Below are 25,647 nucleotides of genomic sequence, written 5' to 3' on the forward strand. Positions count from 1 at the left end.
CACCATTATATACATATTATGCTGCACATTGTACATATTTGTGATGTATATATGCTGTATGTGTATGTATACAATGTATGCTGTGTAACTCACACAAGTATAGAAATAAGTATATTTTTGAAGTGGGAAGTGGGGCCTCATTCAGAAGTTTGCTATGGGGCCCTGCCTCTCCCAGTTACTCCACTGACTCCAATAGTTATACCTGATGCAAGGAGTCCCTGCAACCCGGCAGGACCACTGTGCTATAATGAAATCATTGCCATGATGAATTTTGGTAATGAGCCAGAAGATGCTGTAGCTTCACAGGCTGTCATACTGCTCTCCCCTACTTCTGCTCCCTCAGCGTTTCAACCCTCCCTCAACCTGTTGTAATCTTACAGAGTGGGAGGGGGAAGTGCTCCTGCACAGTGTAACAGCCTGTGATGCCACAGCATGGAGGGACTCTGGTAACACTCCCAGAGCACTTGTGGCTCATTATCATAATTGTAAAGTTGATTTTAGAAGGATGGAAACCATGGATAACAAATATAAATAGATGCCGCAGTCACGGTACCTGAAGTAAGTGCTCCTGGTTTATCATTATGGATTTTGATGGTAGATGGAAGCGCACCGTGCTGTTGCTTGTTCCCTTGAAATGTTTAAACCATTATTTTAATTTTTTAAATCAAATTTTAGTAGATAAAACGATAACATTCACATCCCTTTGCTGAGGGTGGACCTCTGTGCAGGTAGTGAGGGAGATACTACTATGTTGAGATAAATGGATCCTAGTGCAACAAAAATGTTGAGTCCCCTCCTCTATGGGTTAGTGCCATTACACTTCTGGTAGTAGATTTGTGTTGTGTTGCATTTATGCAATAGAGCGAAATCTGTTGTTATTTCTGTGGCTTTCAGCCGGAGTGCGAGCACCGTGTCATGTCGAGCCGACCCTGACAACTAGCTTTCGGCACACGCTGTCTGCTCAATGGTTGACATGGCAATGGATTCATTAGAAACTGAGCTGGTTACTGCTAACTCCAATTATATGGTGCGCTGTACAGAGCCTATAAATTATGCACACTGCCAGGCCTGCTGACATATGTGAGGCATGATATGGGATTGTCTTATATATGGATTCTCCAGTAATAAAATGGGGTGTACAGTTTGGACAGTCCGGTTTTATTGCGTTAATTGCAGTGTCTTCCACGTTGAGTGTTCAGTTTCCCTGCAGCACCTCTACAGGAGAAATGGAGTATTACACAGACTCTGGTGAAATCAATGGCCATCTCTGTGAAGCATGAACTTGTCGAGTCCTCCTGAGTGTGACACGTTCGTAGTCTTCTCTGACCAATGACCTGGATTCAATAAATTCAGACTTGCTAAGTGTTTCTAAATGAAAACAACTATGTTGGTGCCCACCAGAACCTGCCAGACCCATCACATTACAGATTCATCACAGCTTGAATTGTTTTCTTCTGCTCACATGGCAAAAAACATGACTTCTTTCTTCTAGAAACAGTGCCGCGTTATTTTTGGTACTGCAGCTAAGCTCTAGTACAATACTAAACACATCCTATGGAGAAATGCAGCGCTGTTTATGAAATAACACAGAATATTGATTAGACAACCCCTTTTATGCAGATGTGAGCTTAGCCCAAATAGCTATGGGGAAAATTAGGTAGAAATGCGATGGTAGAATATAGGAAGTTCGGTAAGTGCGCCAGTGTATGAGGGTGCCGCCGCCCACATGCCCATTACAGATATATCAGGAGGCCTCCTGCTAAATTCTGGCGGGCAGCACGGGTACCCCAGGTATAGAATTGTGCCATAGTCTGCACACACCAACCCACCAGCTCTGCGCCGAGATTTGCAGCTACATCACAGCTTGTATGCCTGTTTTCAGGCCTATATTAACTGTGATAAATGTGGCCCATAGAGATTAGATGGATAGACATAGAAATAGATAGATAGATAGATAGATAGATAGATAGATAGATAGATAGATAGATAGATAGATAGATAGAGAGATGGAAACACAATGGAAAACACTTGTCTGACGTGGAGGCCATCAGACAGGATGTCATCCCAAAATATACACATCACCACCAGCAGCCAATGTAACCTATAAGGATCTATCCACATCTATCTAATATTTATCTATCTAATATCTATCCAACAAAAATGTTGGATATGTATATAAGTCGTGTACCTGGACTTTGAAGTCTTTTTTTGCAAAATGATTGATAGATGAATACATAGATAGGTGATAGATAGATAGATAGATAGATAGATAGATAGATGGATGGATAGATAGATAGATGGATAGAAGACAGATAGATGATTGATAGATGATAGATGGTATGGATATATACGGTAAATGGATAGATAGATATGGATAGATCCTTATAGGTTAGATTGTTATGAAATTGAGATCGGTAGAAATGAGATAGAAAGATACAGATAGATAAATAGATATGATCCAAAATAAATCCAATCAAGGTGAGGTGGCAACGTTTCGGTGTGTGTGCTACACCTTTGTCTATAGATATTAGATTGAGAGATATGATATATAGAAAGATAGAGATAGATAGATAGATAGATATATAGATGGATAGATAAATATGTAGATAGAAATAGGTAAATAGATATGAACGGATATATGAGATACATTTGAGAAAGATAGGTATTAGATAGATAGGTAATGGATAGATAGATATTACTGTAGATTGCAGGAAGTTTTATATTAAGGGCAGGATTGATCTTTGCTTCGGTGTACAAGCTCTGCAATAGGCGCAGTTGCTTGTGTACAGCCAGAAATTGTGTCTATTTTCCAATTTCCGCCACCTCCATGCGGTCCGTGTTGTAGTGGGCTGCAGCACAGGCAGAGGCGCAATAGAACAGGAGTCTTTGTGCTGGGGGCATCATCTCATAGTGGCGCACGTGGAGCCAGTGTATGATACATCTCCCCCCTAAGTGTCTTCATCTCTAGCTCCATGGGGTTACACCTAGATTTTATTACCGCGTCCATCCCCTAAATAGTACTACGTGATATCACAGTCCCCTTGTTTTCTTCACCTTTTTGGAGGTGAGATGTTTTTCAGGTCATTATCTCTGGGGAGAAGCTGCTGCCGGTCTCTCTCTCGGGTTCTGTGTGTGTAGTGTGAAGACCCGAGATTATTTTTACCTCAATAACAATCCGGCGATAAACAAAATGTGCGGAGGAGCATCAGGCCGGAAGAGTCGGCGCTTATAGAGTCGGGGGTTATTATGTAAATGTACATTACTTATGTCATCCCCGGACCTTTACCGCTCCCAGTAAATTGGCTGTTTGTGTAGATTTTATCGTAAGGGGAGCGTAAACTGTGTCAGATAGAAAATAGCAATTTTCCATTACATTTAATATAATTCGATTCACTGAATCTTCACCCAGTGAGAATAAATTCCTGTCACTCAGGAGGCATCTAAGCAGCAGATCTGGTGTTACCTGCCATTCACGGTATCTACTAGATGCCAAAATTTACTGAGGTCAGCCTGGTGGCACATGAAGCTGGATGTGTCATAGATACATTGGTGACAGCTGTCCTGGACCACCGTATATTTCTAGTAATAAAGGGTATTTATTAGGTATTATCCCTGGAGATCTGTGTAATCATACCTTTAATTCATTGCAAAAATTTTTTTATTTATGATCCAGGATTGTAGCTGGACTTGGAGTACTCAGCCAGTATCCTCACACTGCTATGCTTTGAGATCTCTGCATTAATCTCCTCCACAGCCACAGGGTAGCCTCTCCTCCACAGGGGTGGCATCTGCTGTATTATCCAACCAGAAGCCCGCTACAGGAGAGTGGCTAAGCTGCATTACAATGCAAAGATCTCAAGTCCTGCTACAATATGGGAGTATAAATCTATTTTTTACAGTCCTGATGCTCCTAATAACACACACAAAGGTATAATTGCACATCTCTCCAGGGACAATACCCAACAGTGTCTACAGCTTTGTATAGTCAAACCTGCTGTTGGACTCCCTTTAGCATTTTGACCATGCAGAGTGTTAGGTATCGGACCTGGAAGGCTGCTTAACCATATATTTTGTATGTTAATAGTAGCAGCAGGACTGTAAAAAAATGCAATTATATTTCTGGATTATAGCATCTACACTGGGGGTGTAGGGTGTGTCCTCACACTGCTGTGCTCTGTGCTCTAGGCAGACAGTGTTAGGTGCTGACCCTGTAGAGATCTGTAATCTTTGTAATTTTAAACAAAAAAAATGCTTTCAAAATTATACAAATGAACCTGCGGAGCCTGGAATCCTCAGGCTAATTTGCATAATTTTAAAGCCTTTTTTTGTAAAAACAAGGGCATAAAAAGATTAAAGAAGAGCAGATGCTGCCAGAGGGGGCACACACCAGTATGTCAGTGTGACTGGTTTACAATCCTTCATCCTGGTGGTAGATGCCCTTTAACCCCTTAACGACTTGGCCTTTTTTAGTTTTTTCACTTCCATTTTTCACTCCCCACCTTCAAAAATCTATAACTTTTTTATTTTTCCACATAAAGAGCTCTGTTATGGCTTATTTTCTGCGTAACAAATTGCACTTCGTAGTGGCGGTATTTAATATTCTATGGCATGTACTGGGAAGCGGGAAAAAAATTCCAAATGCAGTGAAAATGGTGAAAAAACACATTTGCGACGTTTTCTTGTGGGCTTCGATTTTACAGCTTTCACTGTGTGCCCCAAATGATAGGTCTATTTTATTCTTTGGGTTGCTACGATCACAGGGATACCACATTTGTACAGGTTTTATAATGTTTTCATACATTTAAAAAAATTAAAACCTCCTGTACAAAAATTTTTTTTTTGGATTTTGCCATCTTCTGGTGCTAATAACTTTTTCATACTTTGGTGTACGGAGCTGTGGGTGGTGTAATTTTTTGCAACTTTTGATGGCGTTTTCATTGCTATCATTGTTAGGACTGTACGACCTTTTGATTACTTTTTATGAATTTTTTTATATTTTCCAAAATGGCAAAAAAATTTCATTTTTGACTTTGGACGCTATTTTCCGTTACGGGGTTAAACACAGTGAAAAACCGTTATTATTTTTTGATAGATTGGACATTTTCGGATGCGGCGATACCTAATGTGTTTATGATTTTTACTGTTTATTAATATTAATATCAGTTCTAGGGAAAGGGGGGTGATTTGAATTTTTATTTTTTTTTAATATAATTTTTTTTTTTTAACTTTTTTTTACTTTTACTTTAACTATTTTTCAGACTCCCTAGGGTACTTTAACCCTAGGTTGTCTGATCGATCCTACCATATACTGCCATACTGCAATATGGCAGTATATGGGGATTTTACTCCTCATTCATTACAATGTGCTGATAGCACATTGTAATGAATGGGTTAAAACGAGACAGCATCGGGCCTTCGTGAGAATATGCAACAAAGACTTACCGGCCATGGAGAGGGCTCGGCCCGCGAGCCCTCTCCATGCATCGGGACCCGGCGCGCGCCGTACTAGTACGGCGCACGTCGGGAAGGGGTTAAAGGGAACCTGTCACCACATTTGCACATATACAGCCAGTGACAGGTTCCTATAGAGCTCTAATAACTGACTGACCCCCTTCTTTTAGCTAAAAATTGTTTCACTTACATCATCTTTTATCTCTATATTACCTTGCATCAGAAGGGGCGTGTCCTGCTCATCTGGCCCCTCCCATCTAATCCTCCCCATGCTTTATGCCTCCTTACTGGTCACCATTCATGTCATGTGACCAAAGTGACATCATCGCAGGTACTTTAGCCTCTTAATAATAGCAAACTGTACACCATGTATGTCTGACCACATGAAGTCACAGCAGCCTTCATGGACTTCTACTCCTCTCCATCCCCCATGGAGGATCATGTGATCACATACATGGGGTACTATTTGCTATTCTTAGAAGGCTAAAGGACCTGCGGTGATGTCACTGGTCACATGTCATGAATGTAACACAAGGCACCGTGTAAAATAATTGACACAATATTTCCTATCTGTACATAGAGCTTTATATGTCTGTAGTTGAATATTAGCAGACAGTCCCTCAGTACAAGGAGGCAGAGCAGAGATTTGAAGAGACACAGAGCTGTCAGTCACAATAATGGGGCGTGGTTCACTGCCAGCCTGAGAGAGAGAAGAGTCACAAACACCAGGCATGAGTCACAAAAGCTAATTTTCATATAACAAAAATGTCTGTAATTAAGGTACAGGGCCTTACTGGCAGCTAATTTTAGGTGATGTGTAGAGGACTTCTAATCCTTTATCAGAGGGCATTCTTAGTCAGGGTGAGAGGTCCACTTTAAGGACCAATTTCCCATTGGTTTTCTCTGGTATGAAAACTTGGCTCCATTGGGAGGATCGGGGATGAGCTGCAATACCATGCATTACCTGAGGACAGGTGTGGCGCTGTTTTTGGCTGGTTGTAGCAAATAAGACATGAGATGAAATCCACAAAGCGTCAGCCCGGCCTTGGCCACAGTGGGGTGCTGTTTGTATGCTGCCCCTGTGTTAGCGCAGCCCCTGCTGATGCATGCCTGGCACAGTCAGTGCTTGCAGTATAGCCTCAGAGCAGACAGCGCCTCCCCCCTCCCTTATCTGCAGCGGGGACGCAGAGGAGATGTTGCTAGGGAATGAGGTGCGTCATCAGCGGTGAAGCCCTGGGATTACAGCGCAGGTTATCTGTACAGCTCATTCAGACCTCGCATCAAAGGACCCGTCCTGTCGCCTTTATGTTTTTTTTTTATCACTTTGCTTATTAAACATCTACATGAAAAAAGTAACAAGGACAGCAACTTTTTTCCCATTATTATTATTTCCGACACATTTTCGATTTGCAGATCCGCAAAGTAATTACCATGCTGTACATTCATGTATGTCAGAGGCACATCGCGTCTCTCTATTTTAGTCGCTGACAGCTGGCGAGCAGACTGTTCATTTCTCGGCCGCCCCCCCCTCCCCCCCCCCCTCAATTTTAAATTAGATGTCACATTTCCATATTGATATCTGTTTAATGTGTTTTGTATTATAAAACGGTAAAAAATTTGAAAAAAAAAACGGCCTCCGGAGTTTTTACTGCATATCACGGATTAGTTAGATTGGGCTAGTGAAGGGTTAAAAGCTACTGTCAGCAGCGACTGCTTAATAATTATCTACAGTTAGAACTCTGTTCACATTGGCTGATGTCCGCAACAAATTTTGTTAGTTTAAAATAAAGCAGAAAGATTCCTGAAGTGGAAGAGGATTCCGATGTGGATCCATTTGAAGAGGGAAGCAGGGACCCTAGTGTGAATGCAGCATCATGAAAAAAACAATAGAGAAGATCATAATTGGATAGAATATAACTACAAGGTAATGTAGCACTGCCCCTAGAGGAATATAAGGGAAGAGCAGAATCATCTTACCATATATTTCATGAAAGATTTTTTTGGACAACATAATTTTACCTAAAATAATAGCACAGATGAATATAAAAAGGCACAATTAAAATTATCAGAAAACAAATCCCCTTTTCCCTTTTATCGGGCTCCTTTTTCCTAAAGTTCTTGCTTACTCGAATGGTGGGTCAGATTACACGATTAAAGAGCCCATTGAGAGAGATGCAGAGACAGACACAGACATTCTGCTGCAGATAATAGTACATTTTCTAATTCGTCTTAAAGGACCAGGATGAAGGATTGTAAACCAAGCACACTGACATACTGGTGTGTAACCCCTCTGGTAGGATCCATTTTTCTTTAAGCTTTTTATACCCTGGTTTTTAAGAATAAAAGGCTTTTAAATTATGCAAATGAGCCTGAGGGGCTCCAGGCTCAATTAAAGCCTTTAAAAAGCAGGTTCATTTGCATAATTTTAAAATCCTTTCTTTGTAAAAAAAAAAAACAGGGAATAAGAAGATAAAAGAATAGCAGATCCTGCCAGAGGGGTCACACACCAGTATGTCCGTGTGCTCGTTTTACAATCCTTCATCCTAGCGGTAGATGTCCTTTTTAAAGGAAATCTACCGTCAAACCCAAACGTGGATACTTACTCATAGATCCAGACACCGTGGCTGTGGTAATTGTCTTTTATAATTATGCTGCTAATGAACCTGAATGGCTCTCGGGGGGGTTACAAGACCCCCTCCATGCTGCAGATTCCCAGGCCCTCCCCCTTCTCCCTCAGCACTGCCTCCTCCCTCTGCCTGATGTAATCTCAATGCAGGAGAGGAAGTTTGAGCGCACAGTGGAAGGGGGAAGTGCTCTTTGCACACTGTAACATTGTGTGAATCTGTAGCATAGAGGGGCTCTGGGAACCGCCCTAGTAGCCCGTCAGACTCATTAGCATATTTTAAAAAGTTGATTTTCAGAAGGAACGAGAACATGGGTAACAAATATAAGAAGATTACCACAGTCACGGCGCCTGGATCTATGAGTAAGTGTCTTTGGTTTATCATGATGGATTTTGATGGTAGTCACATGAATACTCCTCAGCACTTCTCTAAAATATTCCATGGGGTGCAACTGCTTGTAAGTGAATGAGTTATGGAGCTTGTGAGAATTATGAGTCAATATATCACCTACTCTCCAACCCCCTAGCTTCGAGACAACTGTGAATTAGAAATAAAGCCTGCAGAGGGGAAAACTGCTAAAAATACCGAATACATGTCATAGGTGTCAGCACACAACCGCTTATTCTAAACGTCACCCTGAATTCATGGATAAAAGTCCACTTTTGCAACTATATTTTATTGTTACAGTGTCTCATGTCTGCAGCTCCTGTGCAGACTTATATGTCTCCAAGGTTACAGACAACAAACAAAACCTGTACGTAGTCCTGGTCCTGCATCCAGTGTTACTATGCTTCCTCGTTTCGTTAGCTTCACAGATTGTAGGAAAAGAGGCAAATACAAAAACACATGACTAGTAGTTATGGATCAATGTGGTGCAGATTCCGCCAGTTTTTTGCTGCACCAGATGTATCACTGTGATGTGAGACTGTTATGTTCTACTTTACACCTCTTTTGAGTTGGTCTAAAAGTGTGCGCCACACTTTGGGGCACAGTCTTAAATTTTTCCAGCAGACCACACCTCTTTTCCAAAGTACACACCCTCTTTTCATAGGCCACATCCCCTTAGCTGGAGAAGTCAGTAAAGTGTTGAAAAGAGGTCTTATAAATGTGGCAGAAAGCATTTTTTGGCACAAATGACACTAAACAGTCTGGAAAATTTGGCTTATTACATTCCCCCCACTGAGTATGTTTGTAGTCTGTATCCATAGAGACGAATAAGTCTGGGTAAGAGCTGTATGCACAGAATAGCAATTGTTGCGATTCCTTTATTATTATTATTATTATTATTATTATTATTATTATTATTATTATTATTTCTTTGTGCTGTAATGTAGCCAAAAAATGTGCAACTCCGTCCATGCTCTGTTCCATAAACTTCATGAAATAAAAATATGTACACTATAAAATTTTCAATAGGATATTTGGATTTCTGCCTAGAGGGCCCTTAGGAATTTAGGCGGGTACAGTCCTAGAGAAGAGACATACAATCAGTTTTTGAGGCTTGTGAGGCCCTGATCTATATGTATGTGGTCATCTATTAGGGAGGGACATCACGCGACCGTCCCCTTTATAGTAACGGGCTTCCTTCGGGGCTCTGTCTCGATCCGCAGCACTTCAGGAATCCGTTTCTGTGGATCGTCTTTATATTTGCATTTAAAGTGCTTGAAATGAAAAAAAAAAAATTGTAAAAAAGTTATCCCGAGGCTCGCAGCCGTACCCGGGTATTTGAGTACATCTGTATGTTTTATTTATAGAGACATTTTTACCGGAATATTTACTCTCCGAGCTTTTAGATGAACGGCCTTCTAGTAAATTCTTTCTATGCCTTCACATACTGTAGGCAACGTGGCCACTTACTTCTGATTACCTTCCCACCCCCGCACCCACCTCAGAGCCATGTGTCGCCAGGCCTCCGCTGCGTTAATGGAGAAAACATTCCTGCAAATTAACACATCGGCTTTAGCGTGGCGTTGGTAAAACGATTCTTTTACTCGTCACTTGGTAAATCTTTCCCTCTCTAGGAAGTTGTGTAGGATTGAAGGATCTCGCTCTTAGTTCAAAAATGTGCCCAGATCGACATCAGGTCCCCCAAATGTAAAATATTACAATGAGCCCTCTGGAATTCCTCTAAAAGGGGATGTGGGTTTGATAACTTTTTGGGAATTCTACTTTAAAGGGAGGGAAAAAGAAAGCATAGTTACCCCGCTCTGATTCCCACATCACTACAATACTTTTGGTTTTTGGACCTGTGGCGGTGGGTCATAGGTCTACTTTATCCAATGAGTGGTCTTCTCGGACCATGGTACAACAAAGGAAATGAGTCCCCTGGAAAACGGAAGTGATGTCTCATGGTCCGAGAAGCCAACTCGTTGGAGGTTGCCTATCAAGAACCATTGACCACTCATAGGCTCAAAATAAAAACAGAAGTACTGAAGCGGCACGGGAACGAGGTGCCAGATTGGGGACAGCATGAGTTCTATGTGTGTCTATAAAGGGTTAACAGAAGAGCCCAGCCTAAATCTGGCATGGGCTCTGAGGAAAATTTGGGCAAAGGTTGGGCATTCCTGAAATATGACATAGCTACACCTCTGCAGAATGCAGAAGTCGACTGGCAACACCTCATTATTGAAGAATGATGTAGTGAAGGGGAGAACACATTTTTAGGGCTTGACTCGAGCTACAATGTATCACAAATTTTTTTTGACTCTGAATATGACAAGGGAGCTCTTAAAGGACATCTACCACCAGGATGAAGGACTGTACGCAAATGAGCCAGGCTCCATTAACACTTATGGAGCCTTTAGCCCCTCAGGCTAATTTGCATACAGTCCTTCATCCTGGTGGTAGATGTCCTTAGAAGGGAATCTGCGAAGTCCAGCACGTCCCCCCAAGCCAGTAAGAGAGTATCGAAGAGGCCTCTAATAGCTTCAGAAACACATCTTTGTAGATGGAGTCCAATGAACCAATGCAGAACTAACTATCTTTTTTATGGATATGCAAATTAGTCTGCAAGTGCACTGGGGGCACGGACAATGTTACAGAATTGTCTACAGATATAGAAAGATATGAAATATTCAAATAATGGGGCTCATTTACTAAGGGTCCGAACGCCGCACTTTCGTCGGGTTTCCCGAATATTTCCGTTTTGCGCCGATTTGCAGGAACTCGGGAGCACAATGTTAGTGAATCGCGCCAGACCCGAATCCTCGTCGGACAACACGGTATCACAACGGGACCGGGTAAGTAAATCTGCCCCAATGTGTTAAGGGATACCACTGGGTGCCAATTTAATAATAATAATAATAATCTTTATTTATATAGTAGAGTAGAGCCAGGGCACTTGTAGCTATCTCCAGGAAAAATCGGGCAACTCAGGCCCCGCCCCCTGTGTACTTTCAGGTTAATTTGCATATTCATTAGAAATGCATTATTTCTTTATTGCCTTATTGCTCCTAAGGTATGATATGACTCCTATAAAAGGTCCAGGTTACTGGCTTGGGGGGGATTTTGGACCAATTGATGAGGTCCTGTGTTACTGATGGCTTACGTAGATATTTCCGGACCCTCGAGCGTCTCCCTTCTCCGTGCGCCACTGATGCGTGCGCTTTAAACATACGAACACCCAGCAGAAAAACAAGCTTATAGAACAGATTTCATCTGCTAATCATTTTAGCAAATTGTTGAAGAAAACTCTGAGGGCTTGCAGTGTGGGCGGAGGCGCAGACAACATATTTATTGCCAAGACGAAGCAGTAACAGCTGTCGTACAGGCAGGTGCTGACATCTTCTTTACATTTACACAATTCTAAGGCAGCGATGACTTTATAAATTTGTGTATTCCCATAGCCCTCCACCATTTAATAACTTGGCAACCACTGAGGACCATCCTCCCAGACCCTCACCTTCAGCCCATAGGGTCCTGTGCTCTAGAACATTCACACTGTGCATGTGTTGGGAGGTTCTATTGAAGTATGCCGCTACGTAGGTGACATACGTCATCCATAGGTATTCATATTCCAGCATATAGGTGGTACATGCCACTCATAGGTTTCCATGTTCCTTTATATAGATGACATGTGTCATCCATGTTTCCATGTTTCAGTATCAAGGCGCCATATGTCCCTCGAAGGTCTCCATGTTCCATTACATAGGTTGCGGATGTCACCCATAGATTTCCATTTTCTGCGATGGATGCAGCATATGTCACCCATAGATCTCTATGTTCCACTACATAGATGGTATATGCCACCCATAGGTTCCATTATATAGATGACATGTGTCACCCTTGTTTCCATACTACAGTATAAAGGCTACATATGTCCCTATAGTTCTCCATGTTCAACTACATTGGTGGCTTATGTCACTCATAGATTTCCATGTTCTGCTATGGATGCGGCATATGTCACCCATAGGTTTCCATTTCCCACTATATAGGTGACATGTGTCATACATAGATTTCCATGTTCTGCTATATAGGGGCATACGTCATACATAGGAATCCATGTTATATTTCACTTATATGTATGCAGCATATGACCCCCAGAGGTTTCCATGTTCCACTATATAGGTGAAATATGTGTTTTATAAGTTTCCATGTTCTGCCATACAGGGGGAATACATCACCCATAGGATTCCATGTTCCATTATATGTGTCATCCATGATTCATGATCTACTATCTAAGGGACATATGTCATCCATAGCATTCCATGTTTTGCTATATGTGGTAGTGTGAACCAAAAATACCTTGAAAATTCCGTAGCGACACCGATGCAAAAACTTATCTTATTTAATCCCTGAACTGAGTGGTTTTGCTCAAAATAACAATTATAAAATTTAGGACCTTGGGAAAGCTGGGTGCAGGCTGTCTGCTGTACATAAACACATTACTTACACATACACAGGAGCTGCCTGAACTGTCCAGACAGGAGTAATCCACCTGAACTGGATGACTCATACACAGCAGCTGGGGGATGGTGCAGCGATTGATTATTTCTGCCTGTCAGGGACAACACAGTGATGATGCATTAGGCTGGAGAAGTGCATAATTAGGGTAAGAGGAAAAGTGCCAGGACAGTCACTAGAGGGACAGAGCCTCATAATCATAATTTTATCATTGTTTTTTCAGCAAAACCACTCAATTTAGGGATTCAACAAGATATGTTTCTGCATCAGTGTAGCTACAGCATGAAAACAAATGGTAGATTTCCTTGAATAAATTGTTACATGGACAGAGCTCGGATGGTTCTATATGGGAGCCAGTGGTTTTGTGTCTCAAAAGTCTGTAATAGATTCCCTTTAAGAAATAGTTTCACATCTGAATGTACAATAAAGGCACATCCCCTTTAAGTGGACAAATCTTGGCTACATATGTAAAAGGTAATACTTAGTAGTAGATTACTTTCTTAACACTTGCTACTTAAGCAGATCTTTTCCCCCTCTACCACCATACCTAAGTCTCTCTCACACAAAATAGACACAAATTTCCGGAAACTTTAGATGTTTTACTACCATTATTGTGCGATAGGCTTACCGAAAAAACACTTTGGCTCCATCCGCGAAACGCGTTGATCTATTTTTCATGTGTTCCTAATGGAACACAGCCCGATTCTGGGAAAGGCGCCTCGTCTGTTCTAATAACGTTGGCCAAGAAGATTTATACCCTGGAAAGACTCAAAAATATTATTTGGGATTTTCTCCTTTTTGTATTTGGATCGTTTTTAAGCTCAAAAACATTGAAAAAAAAATGGCACCACGATAAGTAGTTGTTAATCGCCTTTTCCTTGTGTCTGCAGGTTCACCAGTATTATAGCTGCTTGCCCGATGATAAAGTTCCTTATGTTAACAGTCCCGGTGAGAAGTCGAGGATCAAGCAACTTCTACACCAGCTGCCACCCCATGACAATGAAGTAAGTACTAATCACTCCAAAAAAGTTTCAAACAATATTCCGATTGTCCAACATCTTTTATACCGAGAAAGCATCACCAAATGGTCCGGTCCCACCAGTCTAGAGTTACAGTTTTGCTTTTTATTTTGGTGTAGCAGGAATGTAGCACCTATACAGATGGACTTTTTCTCTGTCTGGTGGAGATCTAACTCTTGGTTGAACGCAACAAGTGCAATTTAAAGGAAATCTACCATTTGCTTTTATGCATTATGAACCAAACGTACCTTGAGAATGCTGTAGCTACATTGATGCAGAAACATATCTTGTTTAATCCCTGAACTGAGTGGTTTTCCTGAAAAAAAAAGTTATAAAATTATGATAATGAGGCTCTGTCGCTCTTGTGGCTTGCCCGGTGCTTCTCCTCGTACCCTAATTATGCACTGCTCCAGCCTTGTCCTGCCCAGCATAAGCCGAGAATATGTCATCACTGTGTTGTCCCTGACAGGCAGAAGTAATCAATCGCCGCACCGTCCCCCAGCTGCTGTGTATGAGTCATGCAGCTCAGATTGATTAGTCCTGTCTGGACAGTTCAGGAAGCTACATGTGTAATGTGTTTATGTAGGCACCCAGCTTTTCCAATGTCCTGAATTTTATAATTGTTCAATTTTTTGAGCAAAATCACTCGGTCCAGGGATTAAACAAGATATGTTTCTGCATCAGTGTAGCTACAGCATTCTCAATGTATATCTGGTTCATAATGCATAAAAATAAAAGGCAGATTTACTTTAATTCAAATGATTGAATTAAAAAGCAATGATGGTACTATGGTCTCTTCATTAAACTTATCAGCATGGTTCCAGTGGAACCCCATTTTTTAGATATTGATGACTTTGCCCAAAAAAGAGTCCATGAGAAAAGAGAATAGATTTTAAAGATTTAGAACTTTCTTGATACTTTTTGGTCTTGCCGGTGAAGATATAATTTTAGATAGAGGTAGTAATTATGATAAAGAGAGATAGGTGTCCTATCCCTTGTTCATTCACAGCTATGTAGATTGATGAAGAACACACTCCTTCCACAATAGGACCAAAAAAGGTGTAAACATTATGCAAATGAGCTTGAGGGGCTCCGGACGCCATAGATGTCAATGGAGCCTGCATTCCCTCAGGCTAATTTGCATAATTTTTAAAGCCTTTTAAAAAAAAACACACAAGGGTTTAGGAAGCTACAAGAAGAGCAGATCCTTCCAGAGGGGGCACACACCTGCATGTAAGTTTGGTTTACAGTCCTTCATCCTGGTGGTAGATGTCCTTTGAGACTTACAAAGTTTTAGGTTGCATCTTTACCCATCCGAAGGGGTTGACAATCTTAAAGACATTTGACAATAACCCAATCACTAGGTTTTGCAGCCAGCCATCTACACAGGAAGTTTTTAGTTTCCCTACAGCACCTCCACAGGACAAACTTAGAATTACACCATGCTTATTTAAACTAAGCATTGTGACCTCCAGTCCATCTTTATAGCCAACGTGACTGGTAGTTCAGGGTCCCAAAAAGAGGTCTATTACTCTGAAAACATTGTGAAATATGAAAATAGTGCCCTTGTTTAGTAAAGCAATAAATTAGAGCCCGCGTTTGAGTTTTTAAGTGCAGGTTAGAAAGGGGAAGGCAAATTCATCTTGTCTGCTGCGGACAACAAGGACACTTTTGTACGAGGACCTATGAGTCATTTGTGTATTCACGTTTTAGACATTGTCTTCACACGGTCAAGTTATTTTTACGATCCCGCTTTTACAACGCCTTTAAAAACGCTAAGATTTCCATGACGGCAACATTATTCGCCCTTCGCGAGTGTTTGTTTCCGATGATTAATAGGATTGCCTGTCCTGTCTATGAATTCCATATGTTTACAGTTTAGGGTATACATTCCACTTAGGCATTTCTATTAATATCTGGTTTTTATTACATGCGCATATTTGACTGGGGTTAAAGGTGGCCTCTCGACCCTTGGTCAGCCTAGCTGATTTGTTATGTGCATAAATACAATTTTAGCCAAGCCATTTTGGGGATAAATCGATGTTGACGGGATTACAGTATATTGCAGTGTTTTCCTGTAATTTTAGAAAATAATATTTGGTTACCGCTAATGAAATTTTAAAAAAACAATCATCGTTCTTGTTTGTGTCTACGGCATTAAGCGACTTTCTGAAGTTATTTAGACTGGGAATGCGATCACCTCCTGACATGTATATCGGTAGGAGGCAGACGCTGGTGGCGCATGTCTTGTGGTTACAACCCGTCGGATCCCATATCACGTCTCCTGAATCTATTCCAGAACCTCTTATAACTCCCAACACTGTGGACCTTGGCCGAGAGAGATAATTGGGAACGCACTGCGCTTGGATCGGGATAATTTTGGGCGCGTTCTCATCTGAACAAACCTGGTCGCATTCCAGACCGTAAATAAATAATAGATGGAGATCGTACCAAGAAAAAAAAAAAGTTGGGCTCGGATAAAAGGAAGAAAAAACAGATAAAATGAAAGATTGGAAATAGGACTGTAGGAAAAATTATCTCCCACTGAGACTTCATATGAAGTTTGTTCCTAAGGGTTAATTCATTTATTTTTTTGCGAGATCTTGGAATGAAATTAAGATAATTAAATGCAACCCATATGTTGGCATTTTTGTGTTTTTTTTTCCTTTCTTTTTACGAACATTAATGTTATTATTCTCTATTGCATATTTAACGGGATCCATATGCTGCTTAGGTTTTCGATGGAAGTGAAGAACCTTTATGTATAAATATGTGTTTATTCAACACTTTTGTGGGAGCATTGTTTGTCTCGTATGTCACCAGTGTCTACGGTCAGACCTCCCACCAATTAATATTACTTCTCTTGGGTCCCATGAGGTGCAGAGGTTGAGGTGAGTCAGTAAATCCTAAAGTTTCGGCAGGACCAGACCACCAAGGATTTACTCTCCTTGCCCCATAGAGAACTGATCCATTGTACCAATGTGTAGGTTGTTGTGAGCTTTCATCTGATAAATTATTAGACTCACATGGCCACCTTTTAGATGATCTTCTAGCTTGATTTATTCGAAATCCCATCAATATCGTGCTCATCCTTCAAGCCACCTCTAAAAAAATGTTTTCAATTTTGGATAGAACCTTCAGAACATCTTTGGAAGTACAAGCTAAACGTTTGCGAGAATTCACCCATGAGCAACTTTTTGTCATCGTCCGGTTCCTCAAACCTGCTTCATCTTAAACATGGAATCCAACCAATATGTGCTACATTGCTCCTTCATGTCATCTCATACATACATGGAAGCACCATAGTTCCTTGTCTAGATAGAAGGAACGGCTTTGACCTGATAAATTATTACACTCGTATGGCCACCTTTAGATGATCTTCTTGTTTGATTCATCCAAACCCAATCAATATTGTGTTCATCCTTCAAGCCACCTCTAAAAAACAGTTTTTAGTTTAGGATAGGACCTTCATAACATCTCTAGAGGTTCAAGCTACACATTTGAGAGAATTCTTCCATGAGCAACTTTTTGTCATCGTCAGGTTCCTCAAACCTGCTTCATCTTAAAGGAAACCTACCACTGCCCGCATGATAAAATCATTCGAGCAGACCACCTGGTAGGCTATTTAATACTGATGCCGGCACATACTTTAGTTAGGCACGGCGATCGTTAGTTTAGATAAAAAAATGTTTTACTTACCTATGAAAATATTCCTCCGGTGCTACCCCTACGTCATCTTCGGAAGGGAAATGCCTTCCGATCTTAAATTATTCCCGCCTCCTTCATTGTAGCCGTCCTCCTTCGGGTGCCGAGAGCTGTGACGTCACCAACCTCTCGGCACCTATCGCGCATGCGCAGATACTAGCTCTCACACAGCCGGACAGCGATAGGTGCCGAGAGCTTGGTGACGTCACGGCTCTCGGCACCCGACGGAAACGGCTACAATGAAGGAGGCGGGAATAATTAAAGATCGGAAGGCATTTCCCTTCCGAAGATGACGTAGGGGTAGCACCGGAGGGATATTTTCATAGCTAAGTAAAACATTTTTTTATCTAAACTAACGATCGCCGTGCCTAACTAAAGTATGTGCCGGCATCAGTATTAAATAGCCTACCAGGTGGTCTGCTCGAATGATTTTATCATGCGAGCAGTGGTAGGTTTCCTTTAAACATGGAATCCAACCAATATGTGCTACATTGCTCCATATGTCATCTCATACATACATGGAAGCACCATAGTTCCTTGTCTAGATAGAAGGAAAGGCTTTGACCTGATAAATTATTACACTCATGTGGCCACCTTTTAGATGATCTTCTTGTTTGATTCATCCAAACCCAGTCAATATTGTGTTCATCCTTCAAGCCACCTCTAAAAAACTGTTTTTAGTTTAGGATAGGACCTTCATAACATCTCTAGAGGTTCAAGCTAAACGTTTGAGAGAATTCTTCCATGAGCAACTTTTTGTCATTGTCCGGTTCCTCAAACCTGCTTCTTCTTAAACATGGAATCCAACCAATATGTGCTACATTGCTCCTTATGTCATCTCATACAAACATGGAAGCACCATAGTTCCTTGTCTAGATAGAAGGAAAGGCTTTGACCTGATAAATTATTACACTCGTATGGCCACCTTTTAGATGATCTTCTTGTTTGATTCATCCAAACCCGGTCAATATTGTGTTCATCCTTCAAGCCACCTCTAAAAAAAACTGTTTTCAGTTTAGGATAGGAGCTTCATAACATCTATGGAAGTTCAAGGTACACATTTGAGAGAATTCATCCATGAGCAACTTTTTGTCATCTTCAGGTCTTCAGGTTTCTCAAACCTGCTTCTTCTAAAACATGGAATCCAACCAATATTCGCTACATTGCTCCTTCACGTCATCTCATACACACATGGAAGCACCATAGTTCCCTGTTTATATAGGAGAAAAAGCTTTGACCTGATAAATTATTCAATTCCGGATAGAACCTTCATAACATCTATGGACGTATAATCTACACATTTGAGAGAATTCATCCATGAACAACTTTTTGTCATCTTCAGGTCTTCAGGTTCCTCAGACCTGCTTCATCTAAAACATGGAATCCAACCAATATTTGCTACATTACTCCTTCACGTCATCTCATACACACATGGAAGCATCATAGTTCCTTGTCTACATAGGATTGTTTTTTACATTTATCCACTGATATTATGACCAGCTTGTTACCGTAGTTGAGGATCTCCACCCATTATGGGTCATTCAATATCAGATATACGTTCCTCTAATCCTCATCCTTAGGGCATAGTTTGGAAGACACATACAAAGAATATTACACTACTCTCTGTTGGATACTCTTCATTTTTAAGAAATATCATCTACCCCACATGAAGTAAAGATTATGGGGTCTTTTCCATGTCACTGACTTGACCGACCTTGTGTTATACAAACCTATGTATCTGGCTTCTCTGACAAACGGGTTTAAGCCTCATCCCTTTGATGTTGCTCCACAGAGGAAATTCCTTCATGTTCTCCGCACAAGAACCTGTCAATCACACAGTCATTCTTATGGTGCCACCTGTTACAGGGATTGGCGCGGCTTAGTAATTATGAACATTTTGGGCACTGTGTGTGTGTAATGGCTAAATAAATGATATTACAATTTGATTATATATAGTTGTATCTTTCCTCCTCCATATGACCTTGAAGTTTTGACTCCCTCTAATTATTTAGAAGTCTTAGAAGTTTGCATGTCATAGAGGAGCTTAATAGATTGTACATAGTGTCCTATCTGCAGGCAGCATGTTATAGAGCAGGAGGAGCTGAGCAGATTGTACATAGTGTCCTATCTGCAGGCAGCATGTTATAGAGCAGGAGGGGTGAGAATATTGTACATAGTGTCCTATCTGCAGGCAGCATGTTATAGAGCAGGAGGGGTGAGAATATTGTACATAGTGTCCTATCTGCATGCAGCATGGTATAGAGCAGGAGGAACAGAGCTGATGTTACATAGTATCCTATCTGCAGGCAGTATGTTATAGAGCAGGAGGAGCTGAGCAGATTGTACATAGTGTCCTATCTGCAGTCAGCATGTTATAGAGCAGGAGGAACAGAGCTGATGTTACATAGTGTCCTATCTGCAGGCAGCATGTTATAGAGCAGGGGGAACAGAGCTGATGTTACATAGTGTCCTATCTGCAGGCAGCATGTTATAGAGCAGGAGGAGCTGAGCAGATTGTACATAGTGTCCTATCTGCAGGCAGAATAATATAGAGCAGGAGGGGCTGAGCAGATAGTACATAGTGTCCTATCTGCAGGAAGCATTTATATAGCAGGAGGAACAGAGCTGATGTTACATAGTATCCTATCTGCAGGCAGTATGTTATAGAGCAGGAGGAGCTGAGCAGATTGTACATAGTGTCCTATCTGCAGTCAGCATGTTATAGAGCAGGAGGGACAGAGCTGATGTTACATAGTGTCCTATCTGCAGGCAGCATGGTATAGAGCAGGAGGAGCTGAGCAGATTGTACATAGTCTCCTATCTGCAGGCAGAATGTTATAGAGCAGGAGGGGATTGAGCAGATTGTACATAGTGTCCTATCTGCAGGCAGAATGATATAGAGCAGGAGGGGCTGAGCAGATAGTACATAGTGTCCTATCTGTAGGAAGCATTTATAGAGCAGGAGGAACAGAGCTGATGTTGCATAGTGTCCTATCTGCAGGCAGCATGTTATAGAGCAGGGGGAACAGAGCTGATGTTACATAGTGTCCTATCTACAGGCAGCACGTTATAGAGCAGGAGGAGCTGAGCAGATTGTACATAGTGTCCTATCTGCAGGCAGAATGATATAGAGCAGGAGGGGCTGAGCAGATTGTACATAGTGTCCTATCTGCAGGAAGCATTAATAGAGCAGGAGGGGCTGAGCACATTGTACATAGTGTCCTATCTGCAGGCAGCATGTTATAGAGCAGGAGGGGCTGAGCACATTGTACATAGTATCCTATCTGCAGGCAACATGTTATAGAGCAGGAGGAGCTGAGCAGATTGTACATAGTGTCCTATCTGCAGGCAGCATGTTATAGAGCAGGAGGAGCTGAGCAGATTGTTCATAGTGTACTATATGCAGGCAGCATGTTATAGAGCAGAAGGAGCTGAGATGATTATACACATATATATACACAGCATACAGACTTTGTTCTTAGACTTTGTGGATACACCCAGGACTAGCGATATATATGTGATATTGACAATAAGCAGCTGGATCCTCCATTCCTGCCTCAGTCTCTATCTGGAGAATGTTATATGAATCACACAGAGACATTTTCTCCGCGGTAGATGCAGTGTAATGTCTTATTGCAGCTTCATTTTCAATTTTTAATGCCTCAACACAGATTTGCTATTTATTGCCTTGTTGGTTCAGGCACAATGCTCTGTGATACGCAATAAGATCCGCGCAGGCATAGAACAGTCTTAAATAATATCTCTAATTGACATTACTATTGTCTTCCGATCCCTGGTGTGTCGTGAGATGTTCACTATGCCGAAAGCACAGATAACACTGAGCGCTTAAGGATGGAGCACCATGACAACACGATTCATCTCAGCATGCTCTGTTCCATGTAGGTGAGCTGTCCAGTATAACTATAGCATGGCTTTTTCTTCTCAAACAGCGCCACCCATCTCATCAGGCTGCAGCTGGTACTGCAGCTCAGCTCTTTTGACATCAATTTGCATTGGCTACATGCAATTCCATGCACAGCCTGTGGATAATTGTGGCGCTGTTTTTGGAAGAAAAAAGCCATGTTTTCTGGAGGCAACCTGCTGCGTAAAGAGACTGTTTAGTTTAAGGATATACTTTGCATCCAGGCCATAGATTTTCTCTTCTGTTGCACTTGGATCTGAGGACATCCAGTTTAAAAGAAATCTACCACCAGGATGAAGGATTGTAAACCAAGCACACTTACATGCTGGTGTGTGCCTCCTCTACCAAGACCTGCTGTTCTTTTAGCTTCTAATGCCCTTGTTTTAAAAAAAAAAAAAAAAAAGTTTTAACAATTATGCAAATAAGCCTGAGCGGCTCCAGACTCCATTGACATCTATCGAACTGGTGCCCCGCAGGCTCATTTGCATATTTTTTAAAACTTTTTTCCCCCGTAAAAGCTAGGGCTTAAGAAGCTGAAAGAAGAGCATACAGTGGCAAAGGGGGCACACATCTGCATGCCAATGTGCTTGGTTTACAATCCTTCATCCTGGTGGTAGATTTCCTTTAATATTTCATACCAAATAATGGGGGGTAGCTCACGATTTTATAATGATGGCTTCTTCTCAGGATACCCATCCATGACTTTCCACATCTAATACTTTACAGTTAACTCCTTCCTTCCCTTTGTAAATCAATAGCTTCAGGTCTCCTAAAAATCTAGAACATCTGTCTGTGACTTGACTCATATCGTTGCGGAAGGTTTGAGAGCTGAAATCTTTCTCCTTGCAGGTCCGCTACTGCAACTCTCTGGATGAGGAAGAGAAGAGAGAGCTCAAGCTGTTCAGCAACCAAAGAAAACGGGAGAATTTGGGACGAGGGAATGTCAGGCCTTTCCCGGTGACTATGACCGGAGCCATCTGCGAACAGGTAAAGGATTGTGATGCCTCATACAGACGTCTCCATATCTGATTACTGACAAGTGTCTTCTTCTGGATCTGACTCTACATCAATTATTGCTATGCAGTAAAGTTGAGATGCAATACCGGGCACTACCTGTGGACAAGGGTGGTGCTGTTCTTTCAGCCAACCTTCCTCATTCTTGACAGTAACCATTTTAGATGATATTTGGTCTTTAATTACAGAATGCTCAGAGACTGGATTGATGCTTCTGTACTGAGGACATCCAGTCCCATCAGTCACAGTCACTACCTTAACGCATTCACCTTTCTGTGTCTGAGGGGGCTAGATGTTTTCAGTACAGGAGCATAAATCCAGCCTGTGGTCACATAATGCTATGATAATCTAACTCTCGGAAGGGGGAATCATTGTAAGGCAATGTAAAGCTACTGGCTCCTGGTCCCTTGGACCAGATTAATCATTTTAGCAACAGAGCAATTAGGAAGGGGGGGGCGGGGGGATGTAGTAAATAAAATCACTCAGCGGTGAATACATTATATGACCAGAGGGTCCTACTGCTGTACTGAGGACATCCAGCCCCCTCAGTCACAGTTACTGACAGAGATGTTTTTTCACCTTGATTTGACTGAGGAGCCTGGATGTCTTCAGTACATGATCATGAATCCAGAACTCAGTCACATAACGCAACGATGCTGCAACTCTCGGGAGGGGGAGTCATTGTAAGGCAATGTAAAGATACTGGTTCCTGGTCCCTTTAATTATTTTGAAAACAGGGCAACCAGGAATGAAAAAGTAAGTTATTACACTCCGCAGTGAATACAGTACATGACCTGAGGCTGGATTCATGCTGCTGTACTGAAGACCTCCAGCCCCCTCAGTCACAGTTACTGCTGTACAGCGCATGCGCATACAGAGATTTCTGAGGAGCTGGATGTCATGAATCCAGCTCTCGATCCATAACTATAATACAGTGTAAAGGTACTGATTCCTGGTCCCTCAGACCAGATGAGTTATCCTAAAAAAGCAAAGCTACCCGGGAGGGAGAACTAAGTGAGTAAATACAGGTAGGTAGTTCTATTCCCAGAATATCCCCTTTAAGTCTATATAGGAACCTGTACAGACTTGTGCCGCCCACAGCTGTGGACCCTCAGATCAGTGCTCGAGGGACTGAATTGTATATAGCACAATGCATGAGGTGCCATAGACGGAGATACCTTGTCTAGAATTTTCTTTACAGAAATGGGCTGTAATTGCAGATGCCTCTGGCTAGTGTCTGACACCTACAACCCATTCTGTGTGTCCCTGAGCCCAGTGCATAAGAGGGATTAGGTTCAGACTGTAGACATTGACAGATGTTACCCCAACAGCAGTAGCTTTCTGGGGGGGGGGACCTTTTATGCCTCTTGGAAAAATATTGATGACGCATCTATTCTGGGAGTCTCTACACAGACAGAGACAATGGGGTAGATATTTCTTTAGTCTGTTGCAGGTTTTTTTTTGGTTGTATTTTAGTGACTTTTTCGGCACATCTGGGTATTGTCCCAATTTTTGCACCTTTTTCCAGCAGTGTAGCAGTTTCCTGGTTTTCGCCTAGTTTGTCTTTGTATTTCTCCTGCTTCCAGATGTTTAACATCTACCTAATTTAACATTGATTGGTTGCAAATAATTGTGCAAAAACAATCCAGCCATGAACATGCTTATGAGTTGCGCAAAAATTTGCACCTAAAAAGTCTCCAAAAAACCTGCATTTCACAAAAAGCTGAGACTACAAAGACAAATGAGGCGCAAAAAAAAAAGGATGTAGTAGAGGCGCAAAAAGTGCAAAGATAAATGACCCCTATTGTTCTATAAGTGTTGATAGGGTCCAATTGTGTAAGAGACTCTCCCCTATGACAAGAGAGGGGGTACATCTCCAACAGGGTCTTGGAGCTAAAAGTTTGCTCCAAAAAATCTCTGATTCGGGCGCTGCAGTTCGTGGAAAGATATAAGCTTTAATTTATAAAATGCTTAAAGTACACGTAATTAAAATATATAAACAATGAGGCGCATTTCGAGTCCCGGACCGGGCCCGTCATCAGAGAGGGGGTTAAACACTGTAGCACATTTCTAGGAGGAATAACAGAGGAACACTCAATAAGAAAAGATGTTCTGACGTCGGCTTTAGCAAAAGTAGAGTCATTTAAGGAGTCACTGACCCACACATTTCACACATTTTCTAGAACCTTCCTCATTGTAAGCCAATAAATTGCTCATAAAATACAGAGGCAAACGTAATCTAGTTATCGACTCATAAATTAGAGCCGGAGGGGGAAATGAGGACGCGACTAAACGACCCGACATTTTCCAAATCACATAATCTCCTTATATTAGTTTTTCTAATTTAAAAATAAAAAAAAAAGATGACCACTTTCTCCCGGAATTTGCAATTAAAGGTGATTTGCATAAAATGTGTAACAATGTATCGGCGGAGGGATTACATTGTAGATTCTTTTTTTATTCCTCACTGATCTCGTTTCTGCCCCGTTTTCCGTTTACCTTTTTATCGCTCGCAGGTTTTTTTCCCTTACATTGGGTTTTACGACGGTTTTTAATTACCGTTGCGCTGTTACGAGAGCCGTGATGAGGAGTTTAGTCACAGCTCCCATTTTGTTGCTCAATCCTTCTTTTTATAAGAACATTATCCCCTCCTATAATCTTGGCACGCGAGATGTTGCCGTTCAGACCTTCTTTATCGTCTTTAGCCGGACAGGCCCCCTGAGGAGGATAGAAATCCTGAGGCATCACATTCGGAGCGGGATCTTACGGCAAAGCAATTTGTGTTATTAAATGCAGGCGCTCTGGATACAAAAAAAAACCCTAATAGCCTCCCTGGGAGCAAATTAATGACCTGTACAGCTAAATAATGAGAAATACAATCATGTCAAGTTGGGATGGATCCTGGTGTGCTCAAGGATTCGATAACATGGCCGCGGCCCCCGCTGGCAGGATATTCTTCATTGTCACGACTCTTGGACTACGAGATTCCTTTGTGGGGTGGGAAATGTTC

General features: G+C 41.6%; 1 protein-coding gene across 3 annotated transcripts in view; it reads left to right on the top strand.

Moving 5' to 3' along the window:
• Positions 1–25,647, top strand: part of PRICKLE2 (prickle planar cell polarity protein 2) — a 199,842-nt gene that overhangs the window by 147,698 nt on the left and 26,497 nt on the right. For all 3 annotated transcript variants that reach the window (XM_072128392.1, XM_072128393.1, XM_072128394.1), the window contains 2 exons: positions 13,868–13,981; positions 22,473–22,610. In XM_072128392.1, the coding sequence (XP_071984493.1) occupies positions 13,868–13,981; positions 22,473–22,610 (252 nt within the window). The remainder of the gene's footprint in view (positions 1–13,867; positions 13,982–22,472; positions 22,611–25,647) is intronic.

Source organism: Engystomops pustulosus, chromosome 10, assembly GCF_040894005.1.
Source record: "Engystomops pustulosus chromosome 10, aEngPut4.maternal, whole genome shotgun sequence".
Classification (NCBI taxonomy): Eukaryota; Metazoa; Chordata; class Amphibia; order Anura; family Leptodactylidae; genus Engystomops; species Engystomops pustulosus.